The 17,519-nt window shown below is 36.3% G+C and overlaps 1 protein-coding gene across 2 annotated transcripts in view; it reads left to right on the top strand.

The window, feature by feature from the left end:
* The first annotated feature begins 249 nt into the window (after positions 1-249).
* Positions 250-17,519, top strand: part of LOC138691621 (gastrula zinc finger protein XlCGF57.1-like) — a 42,669-nt gene continuing 25,399 nt past the window's right edge. The window contains exons 1-5 of one of the 2 annotated variants that reach the window (XM_069813778.1): positions 250-350; positions 2,868-2,965; positions 3,619-3,756; positions 7,084-7,166; positions 10,772-16,600. In XM_069813778.1, coding sequence (XP_069669879.1) covers positions 2,873-2,965; positions 3,619-3,756; positions 7,084-7,166; positions 10,772-11,855 — 1,398 coding nt within the window. In that variant the 5' untranslated portion in view covers positions 250-350; positions 2,868-2,872 and the 3' untranslated portion in view covers positions 11,856-16,600. Of the gene's footprint in view, positions 351-2,867; positions 2,966-3,618; positions 3,757-7,083; positions 7,167-10,771; positions 16,601-17,519 lie in introns of those variants that run through there. The other variant, XM_069813781.1, reaches the window with a different exon arrangement.

Here is a 17,519-nt window from a genome sequence, read left to right as displayed (position 1 = left end):
TTTTAAAGGAATCGGATGCATTTTTTCATTTAAAAAGTTTGTTCCCAAAAAAAAAAAAATGTGAAAAGTGTTTCAAGGTACATCAGTCTCCTCTACTGTAGTACAGCTGTGTTAAAGTAGAGACAGGGGCAAGAAATATTTTGCAGGTTTGTGTAAAATAAAAAAAATTCCTATATTTTCGTTTTCCACTGTGTCAATATTATAAATTACAGCTGTCATGGCTTCCTTGATCATGTCTTCCTGCACATGCGGGTAAGTAAATTTGCAACTATGTATTAGCTTTTGACGTGGCTAATGCTACAGACTGACCGCTGAAACATACATAAATCCATTATATTATTCCACACAGCGTAAGTTACTGATCAGTTCTTCACAAACGGATAGAACCTTGAGATTAAAGAGCAACCACGCATTTTCGACCTGCATTTCAATACGTCTACTCATAGTGCAGAAATTTATATCATTCTTTGCACTTGTGTATAAAGATTGGAAGAACAAGAAGACGTATTTACATTTACGTCTATGCTATGCAATTCTTTTGCATTATCTTTGAATTACTAGCATACGTACGTATGTCGGCAGTTAATGTCTTTCTGACTTCCGTCTTCATTTCTCCAGCTTTGTACGGTAAATACTGTAACATCCTAGAATCAACATCCTCATCTCTATCGTTTAGGATTCTTCTTCTTCTACTTCAGGCATTAGACCTCTCTGTCTGTTGCGTCTCTTTGATCCAACCAACTTCTTTTGGGTCTTCCAATGTCCCTTTTACCTTTCGGTTTATAATTTAGAATCTTCTTAGGTAAGTTAGTCTTTCATTGTTCATTCTGTTTACGTGGTCTTTCCATTTGTCTATAATCATCTACTTTATATTCAATTCGTATATTTCTAGAATATTTCGGATGTCCTCATTACGTAGTTTCTCTCTTTTTGTGACTCTTAGGCATCCTCTCAGAAATTTCATTTCTGCTGCTTGTATTTTACCACGTATTTTTGTATTTTTGTATCAAGGGTCCAAGTTTCAGTACCATATAATCCGCATGGAACTGCCATTCTTTTATAGAATTTCATGTATGTTTCCTTTCTAACTTTGCCTTTTAGAGTTCTCCTAATAGTTCCACAAATTCGATTAAATTTTTCTATGCAATTGAAATTACTTCCGGGGTCCCGCAGGGGAGTGTCTTGGGGCCTCTTCTATTCTTGGCTTTTGTAAATGATCTGCCAGTTAATATCTTGTCTAGGGTTCGCTTATTCGCGGATGATTGTATGGTATACAGGGAAATAAAAAGCCATGAAGATACTACTCTTCTCCAGAATGACCTCAATAAAATAAACGATTGGGCAATAGCCAACAAAATGAAAATAAATTCTCTAAAGAGCAAAGCCATCAGCTTTACAAGGAAAAGAAATAAAATAGACGCATCGTATACGTTAGGGGGTGAAACCATTCCGGAAGTTAACAAATGTAAATACCTCGAAATAACATTTAGCAGCGATCTCGGCTGGGGGGAACACGTTACAGGCACAGCGGGAAAAGCATGGAGAGCGTTACACTTTGTGATGAGGGTACTAAGAAAAGGTTCTGATAAATCCAAAGAGATTGCATATAAATCACTAGTACGTCCAGTAATTGAATATGGTGCTGCATGTTGGGATCCTTACAGATTAGAACATATTAAGACACTGGAAAATATTCAAAAACGGGCTCTTAAGTGTTGTCGGAAAAATTCACCATTAAAATGGGACACACTCACGGACAGAAGAACGCGAATTAGATTATGCGCACTGTTCAAAACATACAGAAGTGAGCCTGCCTGGAGAGAAATAAAAAATAGGTTGCAGCCGCCAAATTACTCTTCAAGGAACGACCACTCATATAAATTGAGGGAAAGAAGGCAGAGGACGGACACTGGAAAGTTTTCTTTTCTCAATCGTACTATCAGGGACTGGAGTGCTTTACCTGCAGACTTACTAAAGGCTTTACCAACAACCAAAAATGTATTTAAAAATAGGCTTAGGACCTTACTAATAGACGGTAATTATACACAGTATTTAAAGGGTGTAAATTATATGTTGTTATTGAAGTGTTGTATCAGTGAAGAATTATGTTGTGTCAGTGAAGTGTGTTGTGCAAGTGAAGAAGTATGTCGTGTCAGTGAAGTGTGCTGTGTAAGTGAAACGTGTTCCTGTCAATGAAGCTTTATAGTTTATAGTGGCAGTGGATAGTATTTGAACAGTGAAATGTTTTTGAAGTGTTAGTGAAATCAGGATAGAATCAGTGAAATGTGTCGTAGTTCCATTGCAGTGAGTGAGTTGACAGCGAAATGAGTGTAATTTGAAAGGTACTTGTGCAGATATGAACATATCATACTCGTGGGTTTTAGTTCGATCTTAGTTTTAAGATACAAATTAGATTTATTTCTAATGTTATTTCAAGTGATCGTTTCATTTAATTTAGTATATTCCCTGTTCTTGTTGCTGTTGTTGTTGTTATTATTATTATTATTATTATTATTATTATTAATTGTTGTTAGTATTAATTATTAGTATTATTATTAATTGTATTTTTAATTAATAAGTTTATTATTGTCATTATTGAGTGTAATTAGTTACCACTGCCACCGGGTATATACCCACTGCAGTGTGAATAAATACATACATCTTCTTTTCTGCATCTATCTCTCCTATATATGATAGATCGCACCCCAAAAGTATAAAGGAACTTAAGTTACTTGTTCAATTCCTTGATTTTGTATTAATAGGATATGTGGAATTATTATTCACATTGTTGTAAGTACTGTAGGCCTATATCAAAATAACTGACATATTGCATGTCAATCTGAGTTTCTTACTATTTTCTTTTTTAGTCGTGATGTACGTGATCAAAAAGGAACGTGAGATCGACCCTCTGGCAATAGAAGGAAGTAATCGCACAGATGTAGAAGAACAGAAACCTTTATCTGAGGTATCCTATATTAAGAGTGATTACTAATTATTATATTTTCTAAATATGTAGTTTATAACAATATAGCTTCTCGTAATCAGACTCTTCCAACACCCATTCGAAACGAGCGAGTTCAAATGGTAAATTTAAAGATATTGTCTCTGCACATCATTTTGTTCTGTGTTGCGCATGTTTGCAAGATCCAAGTGACAGCTTATTGATGCTACCCGATCTACTCCAAGGACATAACGGGTTTTCTATCTATGTTTTCACGCGTGAACAATGTAAAGAGTAAACACAATATGCGGCATTTGCGATTCACGAAAACCACTTGCATCTTCGTCTGACTCTTGTCTTTCGCACGAATGATTATTTTTTTTGGCGTAGCCAAAAGTGCCATTGTTTTGGTGTTGTCGGTTATTTGGGTGCCGGATATGAGGGATTTTACTGTACTTGAATGAAACAATATCATATTATAGAACTATTCTTTTACTTGCAGCATTACGAGGATTTTCATACAAATTATGTCACTACTGTCTCTGAAATGTGTACACATGCGTTTATTGACTTCAGGATTTATTAATAGAGTGGAGAGATATTAGAAACATTCACTGGTTTTTCGTGAACAATTACATATGATACATTTCATAATTATTATGTTTTGTGTTTTGCAGGAAAGAAATGTATCAAATCTGCAAGTGACTGCAATAAAGACAGAATGTATGGACCACAGCTATGTTATAAAAACCGAGATGACATTTGATGAAGCTCCTTTGCCGGTCGACTTTCCTGTAGTGAAAAGTGAAGTTGAGGTGAGTGCAGTTTATGAAGTGACTTGGTCGGTATTTCTCCCTCTGTTATGTAATGGCTGATATGACTGGCACATTCAGGTGACCCGGGAGATGATTGTAGCTCTCATGCTGTCCATTTCTTCATCCTTTATCTTTCTTGAATCTTTTCCATACCAATTTTGCCATAGAAACTCCAGTGCTGAACATTTACTAAATTATATCCAGTTTAAATTATTTAATCACCTCTGATAATTTTTACCAGATCTATTTCTAATTTAATGCGTCACCCCACCATAGTGGGGGTCAATCTCAATTATTCCAATGGTAGGAGAGTAAGCTTGTGATTTGTGTAGGGTGATCAGATTCAGATCAATAGAAAAGAGGACATTGTTCGTAAAAAAGAGGACAGAAAATATGTACTTAGATTTAGGCTTAGACCTATACTATAATATAAATTACGTCACTATCTATTTTCTTACAAAATATTTACAGTACAGATTTAGGCTTATATCCTACTTAAAGTCAACACCTGTCGAGTAACAGTTAGCACGTCTGGCCGCGAAATCAGGGTTCGATTCCAAGGTTGGGGCAAGTTACCTGGTTGAGATTTTTTCCGAGGTTTTTCCTCAACCCAATATGAGCAAATGCTGGGTAACTTCTGGTGCTGTACCCCAGACTCACTTCACCGGCATTATCACCTTCATCTCATTCAGACGCTAAATAAGCTAAGATGTTGATAAAGCTTTGTAAAATAACCTAATTCTACTTAAAAGTATATTAATATTACAAAATAATTATGATAAAACTTGATAATAATGATTTTACAGTTAGCTACATATAAATTCAAAGGAACTATAATTATTGAAGAGGACAGAAAATATTTAGATTTAGTCTTAGGTCTATTTTATTAGAGCATACTTACAATAAAACTTAATAATATAAAATGATTTTACAGTTAACTACATATGAAAGCCAAGGGACTATAACTATTATCAAAATACATAAAAAGGCAGCACAAAATGTGAATTTAATATTACCTTGTAAGCAAAGAGAGTTATGATCATTGTCAAAGAGTATGTTCCGTCGATGCTGCTACCAGGCAAATTACTTGAAAAAGACGTCAAATCAGATAGTTTCAAAATATCAGGCATACAAGTTACGAAAAGGAGGACATTTCTCGAGTTTTTAAAAATCCGCCCAGACCCCCGACAAAGGCCTAAAGAGGAGGACATGTCCGGACAAAAGAGGACGTCTGGTCTCCCTAGGTTTGTGCCTATTATAGAAAATGCAATTAATTATGTTCCCTGTAATTTTTCGTTTTATACTCCTTTTATAGGTAATGTCTTTATGATTGATGTTTTCCCTTAGAACCATTGTTCATAATACGCATGAACGTCACAATTCACAAAGAGTACTTCAGAGTTCCTTTGCCATCCTCCTCTCCTCTGGAGTAGCAACCTCACACTGACTGTTACATGTGTAGGACCCTTTAATTATGTCGAGTCCAAACTCCTCCATTAAAGCAACAGGCTGTATTGGAAACAATAATATCAATTGAAACTCTGCAAATGTAAAAAGTTTAAAGCCCGTAAGTGAAGGAACAGAATATCCACACATGAGATAATTTCTTTCATTCTGTTTACACTAAGCAAAGTATTTTTCGTGGATTTTCAAATCGCTTCAGAGTTTTAGTAACTTTCCTTTGTTTAGTTTAGTTTTATGCTTACTTTAAATCCTGAAATATCTCAAATATTTTCTAACTACCTTACTAAAAATGTTCCATTTGTCCTACAAATTTTACCATAACATTTTTATCAGTTGTCAACTTTGTCTTCCTGAATCCTACTCATCTATGACCAACTCAGAATATGATTCGAGTGTCATTCTTATTTACTCTTCCAATTGACTTATCGTTTATGCAATAGGGATATCCTGAACTAGCACCAACAGATAGCACACAAGTACTTGAGGGATGCGCTTTGCGTGTGAATTTGTTTTTCGGTATATAAACAATGAGGATATACGTAGTGTATTAGTATATTAAATAGGACTCTTAAAAACATCTAAAAATGGGAAATTTTTGTTACGTTCCTATATGTAAACACCAGGGAAACCTTTTCGCTATCAATCAGATCCCGAAATATTCTGAATATATGCTTTAAATCTTAAAAAATATAAGTAATTAAATTGTGCCTCGAAAGTGCTAGCTCTTAAATAAAAGTAACTACTTCAAGTAAGGAATTATTGACTACAGTTTCATTTTGGAAGAGGAAAAAGAAAAATTAATAAAAACCTATGCAACCTCAACAGCGAGCTCTGTTAGCTTAGATTATATGCAGTAGTTGTAGGAGTCTCCGAAGTTTACGTCTGCAGTAAACTCTCGACCTGGGATGTTTATTATCCAGGACTACCCGTAGTGGAACCCATTTCGTGAATAATATTTTTAAAGTACTGTACCCTAATTATTAAAACCATGTTTTAACTTCAAATTTTCAAACTCATCCTACATAGTATTCAAACTGCATGTTCTTAACCTACAAGACGCACGACTAATCGTGATACTACTGCGATCATATTATATCATCCTATTAAAAATTGCATTTGATCTTTCTGCAACTACAGAAAAAAATACAAGGAAATCAATATCGATAGTCTCTTCCCTATAAAAAGAAACACACATACGTGGTTGCATATCCTGTTTTTAGCGTACGATTCTTAAATACTAATGATTAAAGAGGGCAATATTCACCTTCGACATCCCGATAGTTCCTATTTTTTTTATTCATGCACCTCGTTCTCAAAGTTCTCGTTTAGGTTCATGAACATTCAATTTACTCGTATCTATATTCTGCATACTGCAGATTTCCCCACCCATCTCGGGGAATCGCTCAATATTATACAGGTTTACGTTATTATTTATTGTAAATTAAATTAAATTATGAGGTAGAAAATATTGACTTATATTAAATTATACTAGGTTATGCAAAATAATTGTAAATATAGTTTTGACACGCACAGAAAACCAACAAGCGGAAAAACGTAATCAACTGTAGCATATGACATAACATAGCCCTACAACATGTTGCACTGCATGGAACGCTCCTGCCATCTAGCGGTAAAACTTCGCATAAGATATCCCTATTGGCACTTAAACTGCTATATTTCTTAGAAAATGCCATATCTTTTTTTTTTTGTATTTTTTAAATTCAGTTGCATTTACACATACAATGCTTCAAGTGTTTACTGAGTTAAATAGGATATAAAATCAAGTCTGCAGCATTTAATCTACCATACATTTATTCCTCAGCTGTTATTGTCTCATAGCTTCTTTTTAATTATCTTTTGCAGGATGAGGCACGTGAGTTAGATAAAGTGGAGAAGGAGGTCAAACTGGAAATAACGGCAGAGGAGGATGAAGTCTTAACTGAGAGGTAAGTGAAGTGTATGAGGCTTTACTATGTTGTTGGTGTCACTGCTTTATTTACATAATGATGAAAAATGGAAATTTCTAATTAGTTTCAACATGATTGTTGTTCAAATGAACGACTCTGTATTCTCGAGGTTGCGGGTTCGATCCAGGCTTTAAGTGGAATTAAAGTGTGCTTAAATTCGACAGACTTGTGTCAGTAAATTTACTGGCATGTAAAAGAACTCCTATGGGACAAAATTCTGGCACACCAGCGACGCTGAAATAATCTTGGCAGTTGCGAGCGTCGTTAAATAAACCATAATTTAATTTTTAGCTGAGTAACTGAACATTTGCCTCTTATGCAAATCAGGTGTTTATTATGTAATTTTGTTTATATTAATTTACTGATATAAGGAATGATATCCATGCATTATTTTATCTATATAAGACCTTTTCGTGCTTTTTACATATAGTACATTTTTCCACGCACCAAATATGGGTGCCTGTTCGTGATCTATAATAAAAAAATCACAGATTTTAAAATGTTTACATTAATAAGACTATAAAAGAGAAACGTATCTTAATATTATCTGTAGTTAAGCCATCAAACAATGTAACTAGTAAGAGCCTGCCAAATTGTGACACCACCCATCGCTACAGGTATTAGCAATCTTATATTGCGGATACGAATATGCTTGTGATGTGGCCTCTCAGAATTATCTCGGCAACCGAAGACATGTGCTGCCACTCGTTTGATTTGCAAACGCGATTTCGGGAAAAGTAAACCATATTGAACAATTTTTAATGTGAGCTGGAATTAATATCGGAATTTCGCTTGAAGATAAAATAATTGCATGCACTTTATTAATTACTTTTCATATCATAGATCCATATTCTAAACAACAATAAAACATCGAGGCAAATACAAATGTAGTCGCTCTCCCTCACATCTCAAATGCATCAGAAGTAGAGTATTGCTAAGACAGTGGTTCCCAACCTTTTTTGACTGACGACACACTTTACTGAACGCCTACGATATCTCGACACACTTATTTGTTTTTATTAATAATAATCGTCATAATAGTAATAATGTAATAATAACAACAACCAATGCTTTTCTTTTGGAGAAAAAGATGATGGAACTCTGTCTAGAATATTTTATAGCAGATGCGGAGATGATTACTGTTCACTGCACGAGAATTTAATAGTTTTTAACCTATTTTTCGTCCAACTAGCCACCGGCGTGGCTCAGTCGGTTAAGGTGCTTGCCTGCCGGTCTGAAGTTGCGTTCGGGCGTGGGTTCGATTATTTGGTTGGGTTTTTTCCGAGGTTTTCTCCAACCGTAATGTGAATGCAATGTAATCTATGGCGAATTCTCGGTCTCATCTCGCCAAATTCATCTCGCTATCACCAATCTCATCGACACTAAATAACCTAGTAGTTGATACAGCGTCGTTAAATAACCAACTAAAATAAAATAATTAAATCATTCAACTAAGACTTTCAAACTCTAAGTGGAAATCAAAGAAAAATGATATTAAATTCATAGTTATTGACACTTATTTCGGTTTCATGATGAAGAATGCAACAAAAAGTGCCGGAACACTACTCCAGCACGTTCCACCAGAAAAGAAGCACTGATAACTTGTATGTAGTGTCGAACATCCAGTGTTGTAAATAGGTCGATGTTAACGCGCAATCGAACATTCTAAAAACAACAAGCAGGAACGAGAGTGGCATTAGAAAAAAGCAAAGGATAGAAAAATCCCAACCTATCTATGCTGAATGTCCAATAAAAGATTTTTATTGTAACTTTTGAAAAAAAAATCTATTTAAATTGAAGTGAAGTCTGCGCTTCGTGGATTGCACATAGTTTCTCTATAAGTGGGCTTATTTTTGAGAGGTCAACACGTAAATCATCTTCAAAATGCAGCACTGGTAAAGATAGTAGTAGTAAAAATAATAATAATAATAATACTGCTGTAATGGCTACTGATCATACAAATAAGGGAATTCGTTAGGGTTTTATTGTTTAGATTTCATTATTTTTATGGTAGAAAGTTCTGATTCACATCAGTATGATGTTGAAAACAGCTGTTCTAAATGTAATTTTTAGTTTATTCCGCACCATCGACTGACTTGACAAAAAAATTTTTCCGCATATAAAACACTTGGGATTTTGTTTATATTCATCTCCATGCCACGTATAGTATAATAGTATGCAAGTATTCATCACTATATTAACGAAACGCAGTGCGTTTTTGTGAAACCCGAAGGGAATTTTCGCTCACATTGATTGAATTAGCAGTGCTGTCAACTAACCCAGAACTTGATTAAGATTGTCTTTTTCGAATTAAAAATTTCTCCATGGTAAAATCTAAATAAAGCACTTTTAATAAAATAGTCGCACTATCACCCACTTACACGTATATATACTGAAACTGACCAATATGTTCTGACGATTCTAAACATTGTTGCAGGTGTTCGCTTTCATTCGAATTATCGCCAGGGAGAAAAATTAAACTGTGCATTGTTGCAAGTATCCAGGTTTCATTGGTCAAGTCTGTCTCAAAATAAAGTGTACCATATCAAAGACTTCGTTGTAAATAAAAAATACGTTGTAAAGAGACTTTCTAGATAGCATAAAATTTATTTTTTCAATTTCAAAATTTTGCCACATACTCCATGGGGCTGAGTGACACACTGGTTGCGAACCTCTGTGTTAAAATATCAATGTAAGAATTGATAGAATTTTAACACTACATATGAGGTTTGACTTGAGTAGATTTATATACATCGAAATATTTTTCGGCATTGCTTGCTATTTACTAAGTATAATTATTAGGACTTGGAGTTTGTTGAAATTGCATCTTTTTTCTAGTAAGCCAGAAACATAGCTGCTTTAGTATTTATATGTTATATGATAAACTGAGTGTTTTAAGACATATTTGTTGGGGCATTTTTTTTTTTTTTTTTTTTGCATTTTTGCGTGTTTCAACTCATTAGAGCATTTTTTGTTTTATTCGGTCATATTTTGTGCATTTTCATTTAATTTTGGCCATAAATCCCCTTTATTAATATAAAATAATGTTTATTTCCTTTGATATTTTCTCTGCATATTTTGCCCATTATTTTGTATAATATATTAATCGTTTTCCTACACAAATATTGCCATTTTAACGTACTATACCCCATGTAATGGATAAGTCCAACCACCCATTCAATAAAGACTCCTCTATGCCTGCTAGTTCCGGATAAGTGTGGCCTTGTGGTGGACTACATGGAAACTACATCAAGTAAAATAATTAATTGAAGTGTACTACTTAGAAAAAATTATGCAAAATTAAATAAACTTAAATGTTGGTACTAGAATTTAATTTAATTACTAAATATTAAGTAGTACAAAACCTCTTTTCCTACTAAGCCAATTATGTAAGATCAATTTGTAGGGAATTTTTGAAAGATTTTTAGGTCATAAATGCATTGTTTTTAAGACATCTTTTCATGATTTATAGGTCATCAAAATCCTAGCCCTAATAATTATATTTATGTTGGATGTAGTGTTGTTTTTGTGATTTATTCTGCTTAAATCTTTATTGTTCGAACTTACGTACAATTTCTTCACAGCATTGGAGTACCAGCACCTGACAAGAGTTTTATAGAAGATAAGTGCCTGCAAACAGTCGAGAAGACACATAAATGTAATGTTTGTGGAAAGTGGTTTTTCGACTTGGCTAGGCTCAAAAGCCACACTCTTTTACACACGCGCAAAATCCCATTCATTTGCGATGTCAGTGGAAAGGATGGTTTGCAGTTCAGTCATGTAGAAAGACACGCACTCTTGCACACAGGGGAGAAGTCTTTCCGTTGTGATATTTGTGGAAAGAAATTTTTTGAGTCTAGTCTTCTGCAAAAGCATGCACGGATACATTCAGACGTGAAGCCGTTCAGTTGTGATACATGTGGAAAGAAATTTTTGAATTTGAGTAATTGGAAACAGCATGCACGCGTACATACAGGCGAGAAGCCATTCAGTTGTGGTATATGTGGAAAGAAAATGTCGCATTCTGGAAGTCTTAAAGCCCATGCACGCGTACACACAGGGGAGAGGCCATTCAGTTGTGATATATGTGGAAAGACATTTTCGCAATCAGGTAGCATTAAATCTCATGCACGCGTACACACAGGGCAGAAGGCATTCAGTTGTGAAATTTGTGGAAAGAAGTTTTTGGCTTCGAATAATTTGAAAAAGCATTCACGCGTGCATACAGGCGAGAAGCCATTCAGTTGTGGAATTTGTGGAAAGAAATTTTTGTCTTCGAGTAATTTGAAAACTCATGCTCGCATACATACAGGCGAAAAACGATTCAGTTGTAGGATATGTGGAAAGACATTTTTGGCTTCTAGTTCTTTTAAAAAACATGGACTCGTACATTCAGGCGAGAAGCCATTTTGTTGTGATATATGTGGAAAGAAATTTTCGCAATCTGGTAGTCTTAAAACTCATGCACTCATACACACAGGGGAAAAGGCATTCAATTGTGATACATGTGGGAAGAAGTTTTCGAAATCGAGTGATTTAAAAAAGCATAGACGCGTACACACAGGGGAGAAGCCATTCATTTGTGGTATATGTGGCAAGAACTTCAAGCAGTCTCATAGTCTGAAAAAACATGCACTCGTACACAACCTAGATCCCGTTCACTTATGATATATTTCGAGAGAAATCTTCGCAATCTGGTAGCTTAAAAAAAGCACGGAGGTACCTGTACACTAAGGCAAGATGCATTTCAGTTGTGATGTATTTAGAAAATTAATGTTAGCAGTGTAATCGAGAATATAAATGACACTCAGGAGGAAATTAAACGCAGAATAAATATGGGAAATGCGTGTTATTATTCGATTGAGAAGCTTTTATCATCTGGTCTGCTGTGAAAAAATCTAAAAGGATTTATAAAACAGTTATATTACCGGTTGTTCTGTATGGTTGTGAAACTTGGACTCTCACTCTGAGAGAGGAACATAGGTTAAGGGTGTTTGAGAATAAGGTGCTTAGGAAAATATTTGGGGCTAAGTGGGATGAAGTTACAGGAGAATGGAGAAAGTTACACAACGCAGAACTGCACGCATTGTATTCTTAACCTGACATAATTAGGAACATTAAATCCAGACGTTTGAGATGGGAAGGGCATGTAACACGTATGGGCGAATCAAGAAATGCATATAGAATGTTAGTTGGGAGACTGGAGGGAAAAAGACCTTTGGCGAGGCCGAGACGTAGATGGGAGGATAATATTAAAATGGATTTGAGGGAGGTGGGATATGATGATAGAGACTGGATTAATCATGCACAGGATAGGGACCGATGGCGGGCTTATGTGAGGGCGGCAATGAACCTTCGGGTTCCTTAAAAGCCATTTGTAAGTAAGTAAGTGTAATCGAGAGAAGAATAAATACGTATACATTTGGGAGTAGACAATCATTTGTGATACAATATGTGAAAAGTAATTTTAAACAGCTTGCAGTTGTACATAAAGGCGAGAAATCATTCTGTTGGGTTATAGATATAATAATAATAATAATAATAATAATAATAATAATAATAATCCGTGGCGCTACAGCCTAGGCCGACCAGCTGGCTGCTGGCCTCACGCCCACATGCCGAAGCAAAGGTGGACGATCATCCAACCAGAATGGAGGTATCGTGTGGTTAGCATGATGAGCCTCCCAGCCGTTATAGCTGGTATTCGCAACCGGATTTCGCTACCTATTGCAGCTCCCCAAGTGCATCACGATGCTGGGTGGGCACCGGTCCCATACACTGGCCGAAATTTCATGAGAAAATTTCTTCCCCCATGAGGACTCGAACCAGCGCGCATTCCGTAACACGAGTCCTAGGCAGGATGCCTTGGACCACGTCGCCACGGCGCGGGACTGAGTTATAGATATTGGGACTTAAAAAGGGCGCGTCAGCTACAATGGCGATTTGCGTCCTTCAGTTAGAATATACAGAGTGATTTCGTTCAAACTATACAAACTGCAGTCGACCTGGTTGGCGAGTTGGTATGGCGCTGGCCTTCTATGCCCAAGGTTGCGGGTTCGATCCCGGGCCAGGTCAATGGCATTTAAGTGTGCTTAAATGCGACAGGCTCATGTCAGTAGACGTACTGGCATGTAAAAGAACTCCTGCGGGACAAAATTCCGGCACATCCGGCGACGCTGATATAACCTCGTTGGAATCGACTTCTGAAAAAGAATCGTGTTGCCCAACTCTAATATGTATATATGAAGGGTACACGGGAAAAACGAACAATGTCACATTTCCATTAAGGTTGAGATATTGATCTATTTCGGTATATTACTGCTAAATTTATTGTTGTTTCTACTTGAAATGAAGGAAATGATGAATGTATCCGTGGTTTTAATTCTGCTTTACCATTTTTGGTAAACATAACACTGAAGTTTGTAGTAATACAGTGCATTAGATAATGACATTACCTTTAACAGCATTGTGACGTTGTTCATTTTCCCCATGTACCCTTCATATGGACAAGCACATGGCAATGGACGGTCAGCTGCACGACTGTACCAGGAAAAGTACCCCCATCGACAGCACCCGCAACATATAACATTTGTAAGAATTTTTCGTTGTTTGGGTGAGACAGGCTCGTTTACGGGACTGGGTCACCAGATACGTACCCCAGCCTTGGAGAAAGATGTGATAACCACTGTGGAACAAGATCGCCGTATCAGCACCAGGCAGGTGGCTCGCCAATGCGGGGTAAGCCAGACGACTGTGTGGAACATTCTCCATGAGAACTGTTACTACCCTTATCACGTGCAACGTGTGCAGGACTTTCCTCTGCGGGAACGGTTTTTCCGCTGGTTTCTTGGACAGGTCACCCTTAATCAGAACTCCCTGTCATCAATCCTATTCACAGATGAGGCTACGTTTACGAGGGATGGCATCATCAACCGCTACAACAATCATGTATGAGATATGCAGAATCCCCGTGCTATGATGGAAGTAAACCATCAGCACTGGTTTAGCCTCAGAGTGTAGGCGGGCATTATAGGCGACCGTCTCATTAATAACAAATATTTGAGATAATATAAATGATTAAAGTTAAAAAGCTTTAAAGAAAAGCATATGTTTTGAAAGCATAAGAAAGAAGTTAAAATCTTCTATTAACTTTACTTAAATTAATACACTTAAACCAATAATAAAAATAAATAAATCTTAATACCCAAAAAAAATAGACCAGTCGTCCTTCCAGACGCCTCACAGGCGAGGCATATCTCAACTTCTTGCGGGTGACCCTCCCTCCCCTGCTAGAAGAAGTTCCTTGTGCAGTACGAATGCTTGTGTGGCTGTTACATGATGGTGTTCCAGCCCATTTTCATATTACCGTTCCCCGGTCGATGGATCGGACGAGGCGGTCCAATTCCATGGCCTCCTCGGTCACCTGACCTCAACCCGTTAGATTTCTACCTGTGGGGGCATCTGAAAACAGTCGTGTATGCTGAACCCATCCCGGACGTGCAGACACTAGAACAACATATTCACGCTGCTCTAACGCCATCCGAATGGACCCTGGAATATTTGAACGTGTGCGGCAGTCTCTGCTACGGCGCGTACACGCATGCCATGAGGCCCGTGGGAGTCACTTCGAACATCTCCTCTAATTGTAGCCTCATGACAATGCGTCGTGCATTGCATTGTAGTATTGTTGAAGGAATGAATAAGTACATGCTTATAGCACAGAAGCTATGTATTTTCGGACGTATGTTCATTATATCACGTTTGTTCCTTATCCTTTCAGGAACCATCTCCTGCAGTTTGTACACTTTCAACGAAATCACCCTGTGTATTGAATGTAGTTTTCACAATATAGTAATCGTAAACCCACCCGAGAAGTCATACAACTACGATGTTCAGGCTGGTTCACAATAAACCGGGAACGGAAACGAGAACGGAAATAATGTTAAAATAAGTCTATTTAAATGTGAGCTTTCACAATAGTTAATTGTGAATGCTCACATTTAAATACATTTATTTTAACAATATTTCCTTTCTCGTTATCGTTTTCATTTCCGTTCCCGGTTTATTGTGAACCAGCCTTTCGTGACTCAATTTTCGGATTCGGGAATACTGAAATTGTATGGAAGTGCATGAGAAGAAGGCATTTATGTAGGAAAATCTATTAGAAGTTACCGACCTGTAATTTTTGCCGCAAGTTTTTGTTTTTGTTTATTATTATTATTTTTTTTTACTACGGAAGCCATAAAAGCGTCACTTGTTCACAGGGGAGAAGCCATCAACAAATTCTGCTTCCCTGGATCATTGAATTTCTGTACTATATTGCTGGTCTTTGCCGAGTCATATTCAGCAAACAATTGAAACTTGCATTTTACAAAATGTAGAACAGTGATAAACAACTTTATACTTTCGCATTGTTCGTTCATACGAAAAAGAAATATACACTGTCAGTAACCATGTGGACTCTACGACAAAATGCATTCTATGTGCTTTCTCTCGCGGAGTTGAAATCTGTTACGCAGATACAAGTCGATTTCGGCGTGAATATAACTGCGACCAACTGACTATGTTCCAACGTACGTAACAATCATGAAATGGGAAGATGCCTTCGTGAAACTGGGAGTTTGGTTTCAAAGTCGGGCCATCACAAAAAGCGCACTGTTCCAGTGGCTGATGTCGAATGAATCCGTACGTCTTTCCAGCGGAGCCCCCGTAAATCAATCCGACGAGCACGTAAGGAGCTATTCCACACTTCCGGGAAGGTTAACAAACACAACCAGATGTTACGCCTGCATTGCTGCAAAACACGTGGAGAGAGGTGGAATACAGATAGGACGTCTGCTGTGCCATTGATTTGAGAACAGTAAAAAATGTACCAATCAATCAAAATATTTTTCCAAAAATAGGTAAATTTAAAAACTTCTCCAGAATCTTAGGGCACAATTGAAACATTTGAAACAGCTTTATAATTACAAGAATTTCAAGTTTATGAAGGAGAAATTGTATGAAGTTAGCAAAACATTTATTACCGTATATAGACCTACTCCAATAATACTCGCATATCTTATTGCAAAAATTGGCGTGCGGGTATTATTTGCGGCAAGATTGTTACCCTGACGTTGAAGCGATAGCATGTGTAGCTTTAAGAAGTGTGGGATTACCAATTCATTGTTTGGAACAGAAGACGATATGCTGTGGCAAGATGGCAATGATGACGATCCCAATGCCAACAGTTCTTTTGCCAGCAATGACGAAAGTGATGAGGAATGAGATAGATTATTTTCCTATCAATATTTTGCTGTTTTTACTCATGGAAGACATGAAATTATTTTTATTGTATTGCAGGTCCTGGATTATATTGTAGCATGACCAATATAATAATTACATACTGTAACAATTTTTGTGTTGTAATAAAAGAAAAAAAAATGTATTTTTTTTGTTTTTTTGTTTTCAAGATTTATTTCCATAAAATTAGGGTGCGGGAATTATTCGAGTAAATACGGTAATATAGGTACCTACTTACTTTTAAAATGTGAACAAAGCATTGACTGCTAGGAGATGTCCACAAGACAAGTTGTTTGCCTTATCCACTTATGAACTAGTCCACGTCGGTATAAATATTTGACGAATTATTTCTGTATTCCACATGTCGGACGCCTCAAATCACTATCTTTTCCTAGATCATGCTAAGACATTCAAATCACTGTAGTACAAGGGAGGTAACATTTTCTGACTGGATTAATCTTGCTCAGGATAGGGACCAATGGCGGGCTTATGTGAGGGCGGCAATGAACCTCCAGGTTCCTTAAAAGCCAGTAAGTAAGGGAGCAAAATATTTAAGAAAAGAGAATGGAAGAAAAGAGATGAGATCTATAAAATAAAATAAGAAGGAATTATGTTTCAGAAGAAATAGAAAGAAAAAAAGGTATTGTAAATGTAGTTTAGAGTGGATTACTGAACATGAAAATAATTGGTAAGTAGAATAAAATTATATATATATATATATATATATATATATATATCGTACATTAATGATATAAGGATATTTTATCAATATTAGCACATTTGTTTTTTTTTCTTGTAATTAGTCCAATATTTGATATCGCCGCACACAACACGTGGGACTAATCGTCCAATTTAAGCTTGTTTATGAGTTAGTTGAGTTATATGAGTTGATAGCTAAGTAACATTAAGCGGAGGTATGTGACTAGGTTAGCGAGTTAGTTGAGGGAATTATTTAAGTGATATGATGCCGAGGAATTTTGTAGTATGAGGAGATAGCTCACCGATGTTTCACCTTATATTATATTTATAAATTGTATTGTATTATATTGT

Source organism: Periplaneta americana, chromosome 16 (assembly GCF_040183065.1).
Source record: "Periplaneta americana isolate PAMFEO1 chromosome 16, P.americana_PAMFEO1_priV1, whole genome shotgun sequence".
NCBI classification, from domain to species: domain Eukaryota; kingdom Metazoa; phylum Arthropoda; class Insecta; order Blattodea; family Blattidae; genus Periplaneta; species Periplaneta americana.
The sequence above is the reverse complement of the archived record's forward strand: the minus strand, read 5'-3'. Positions and strand labels throughout refer to the sequence as shown.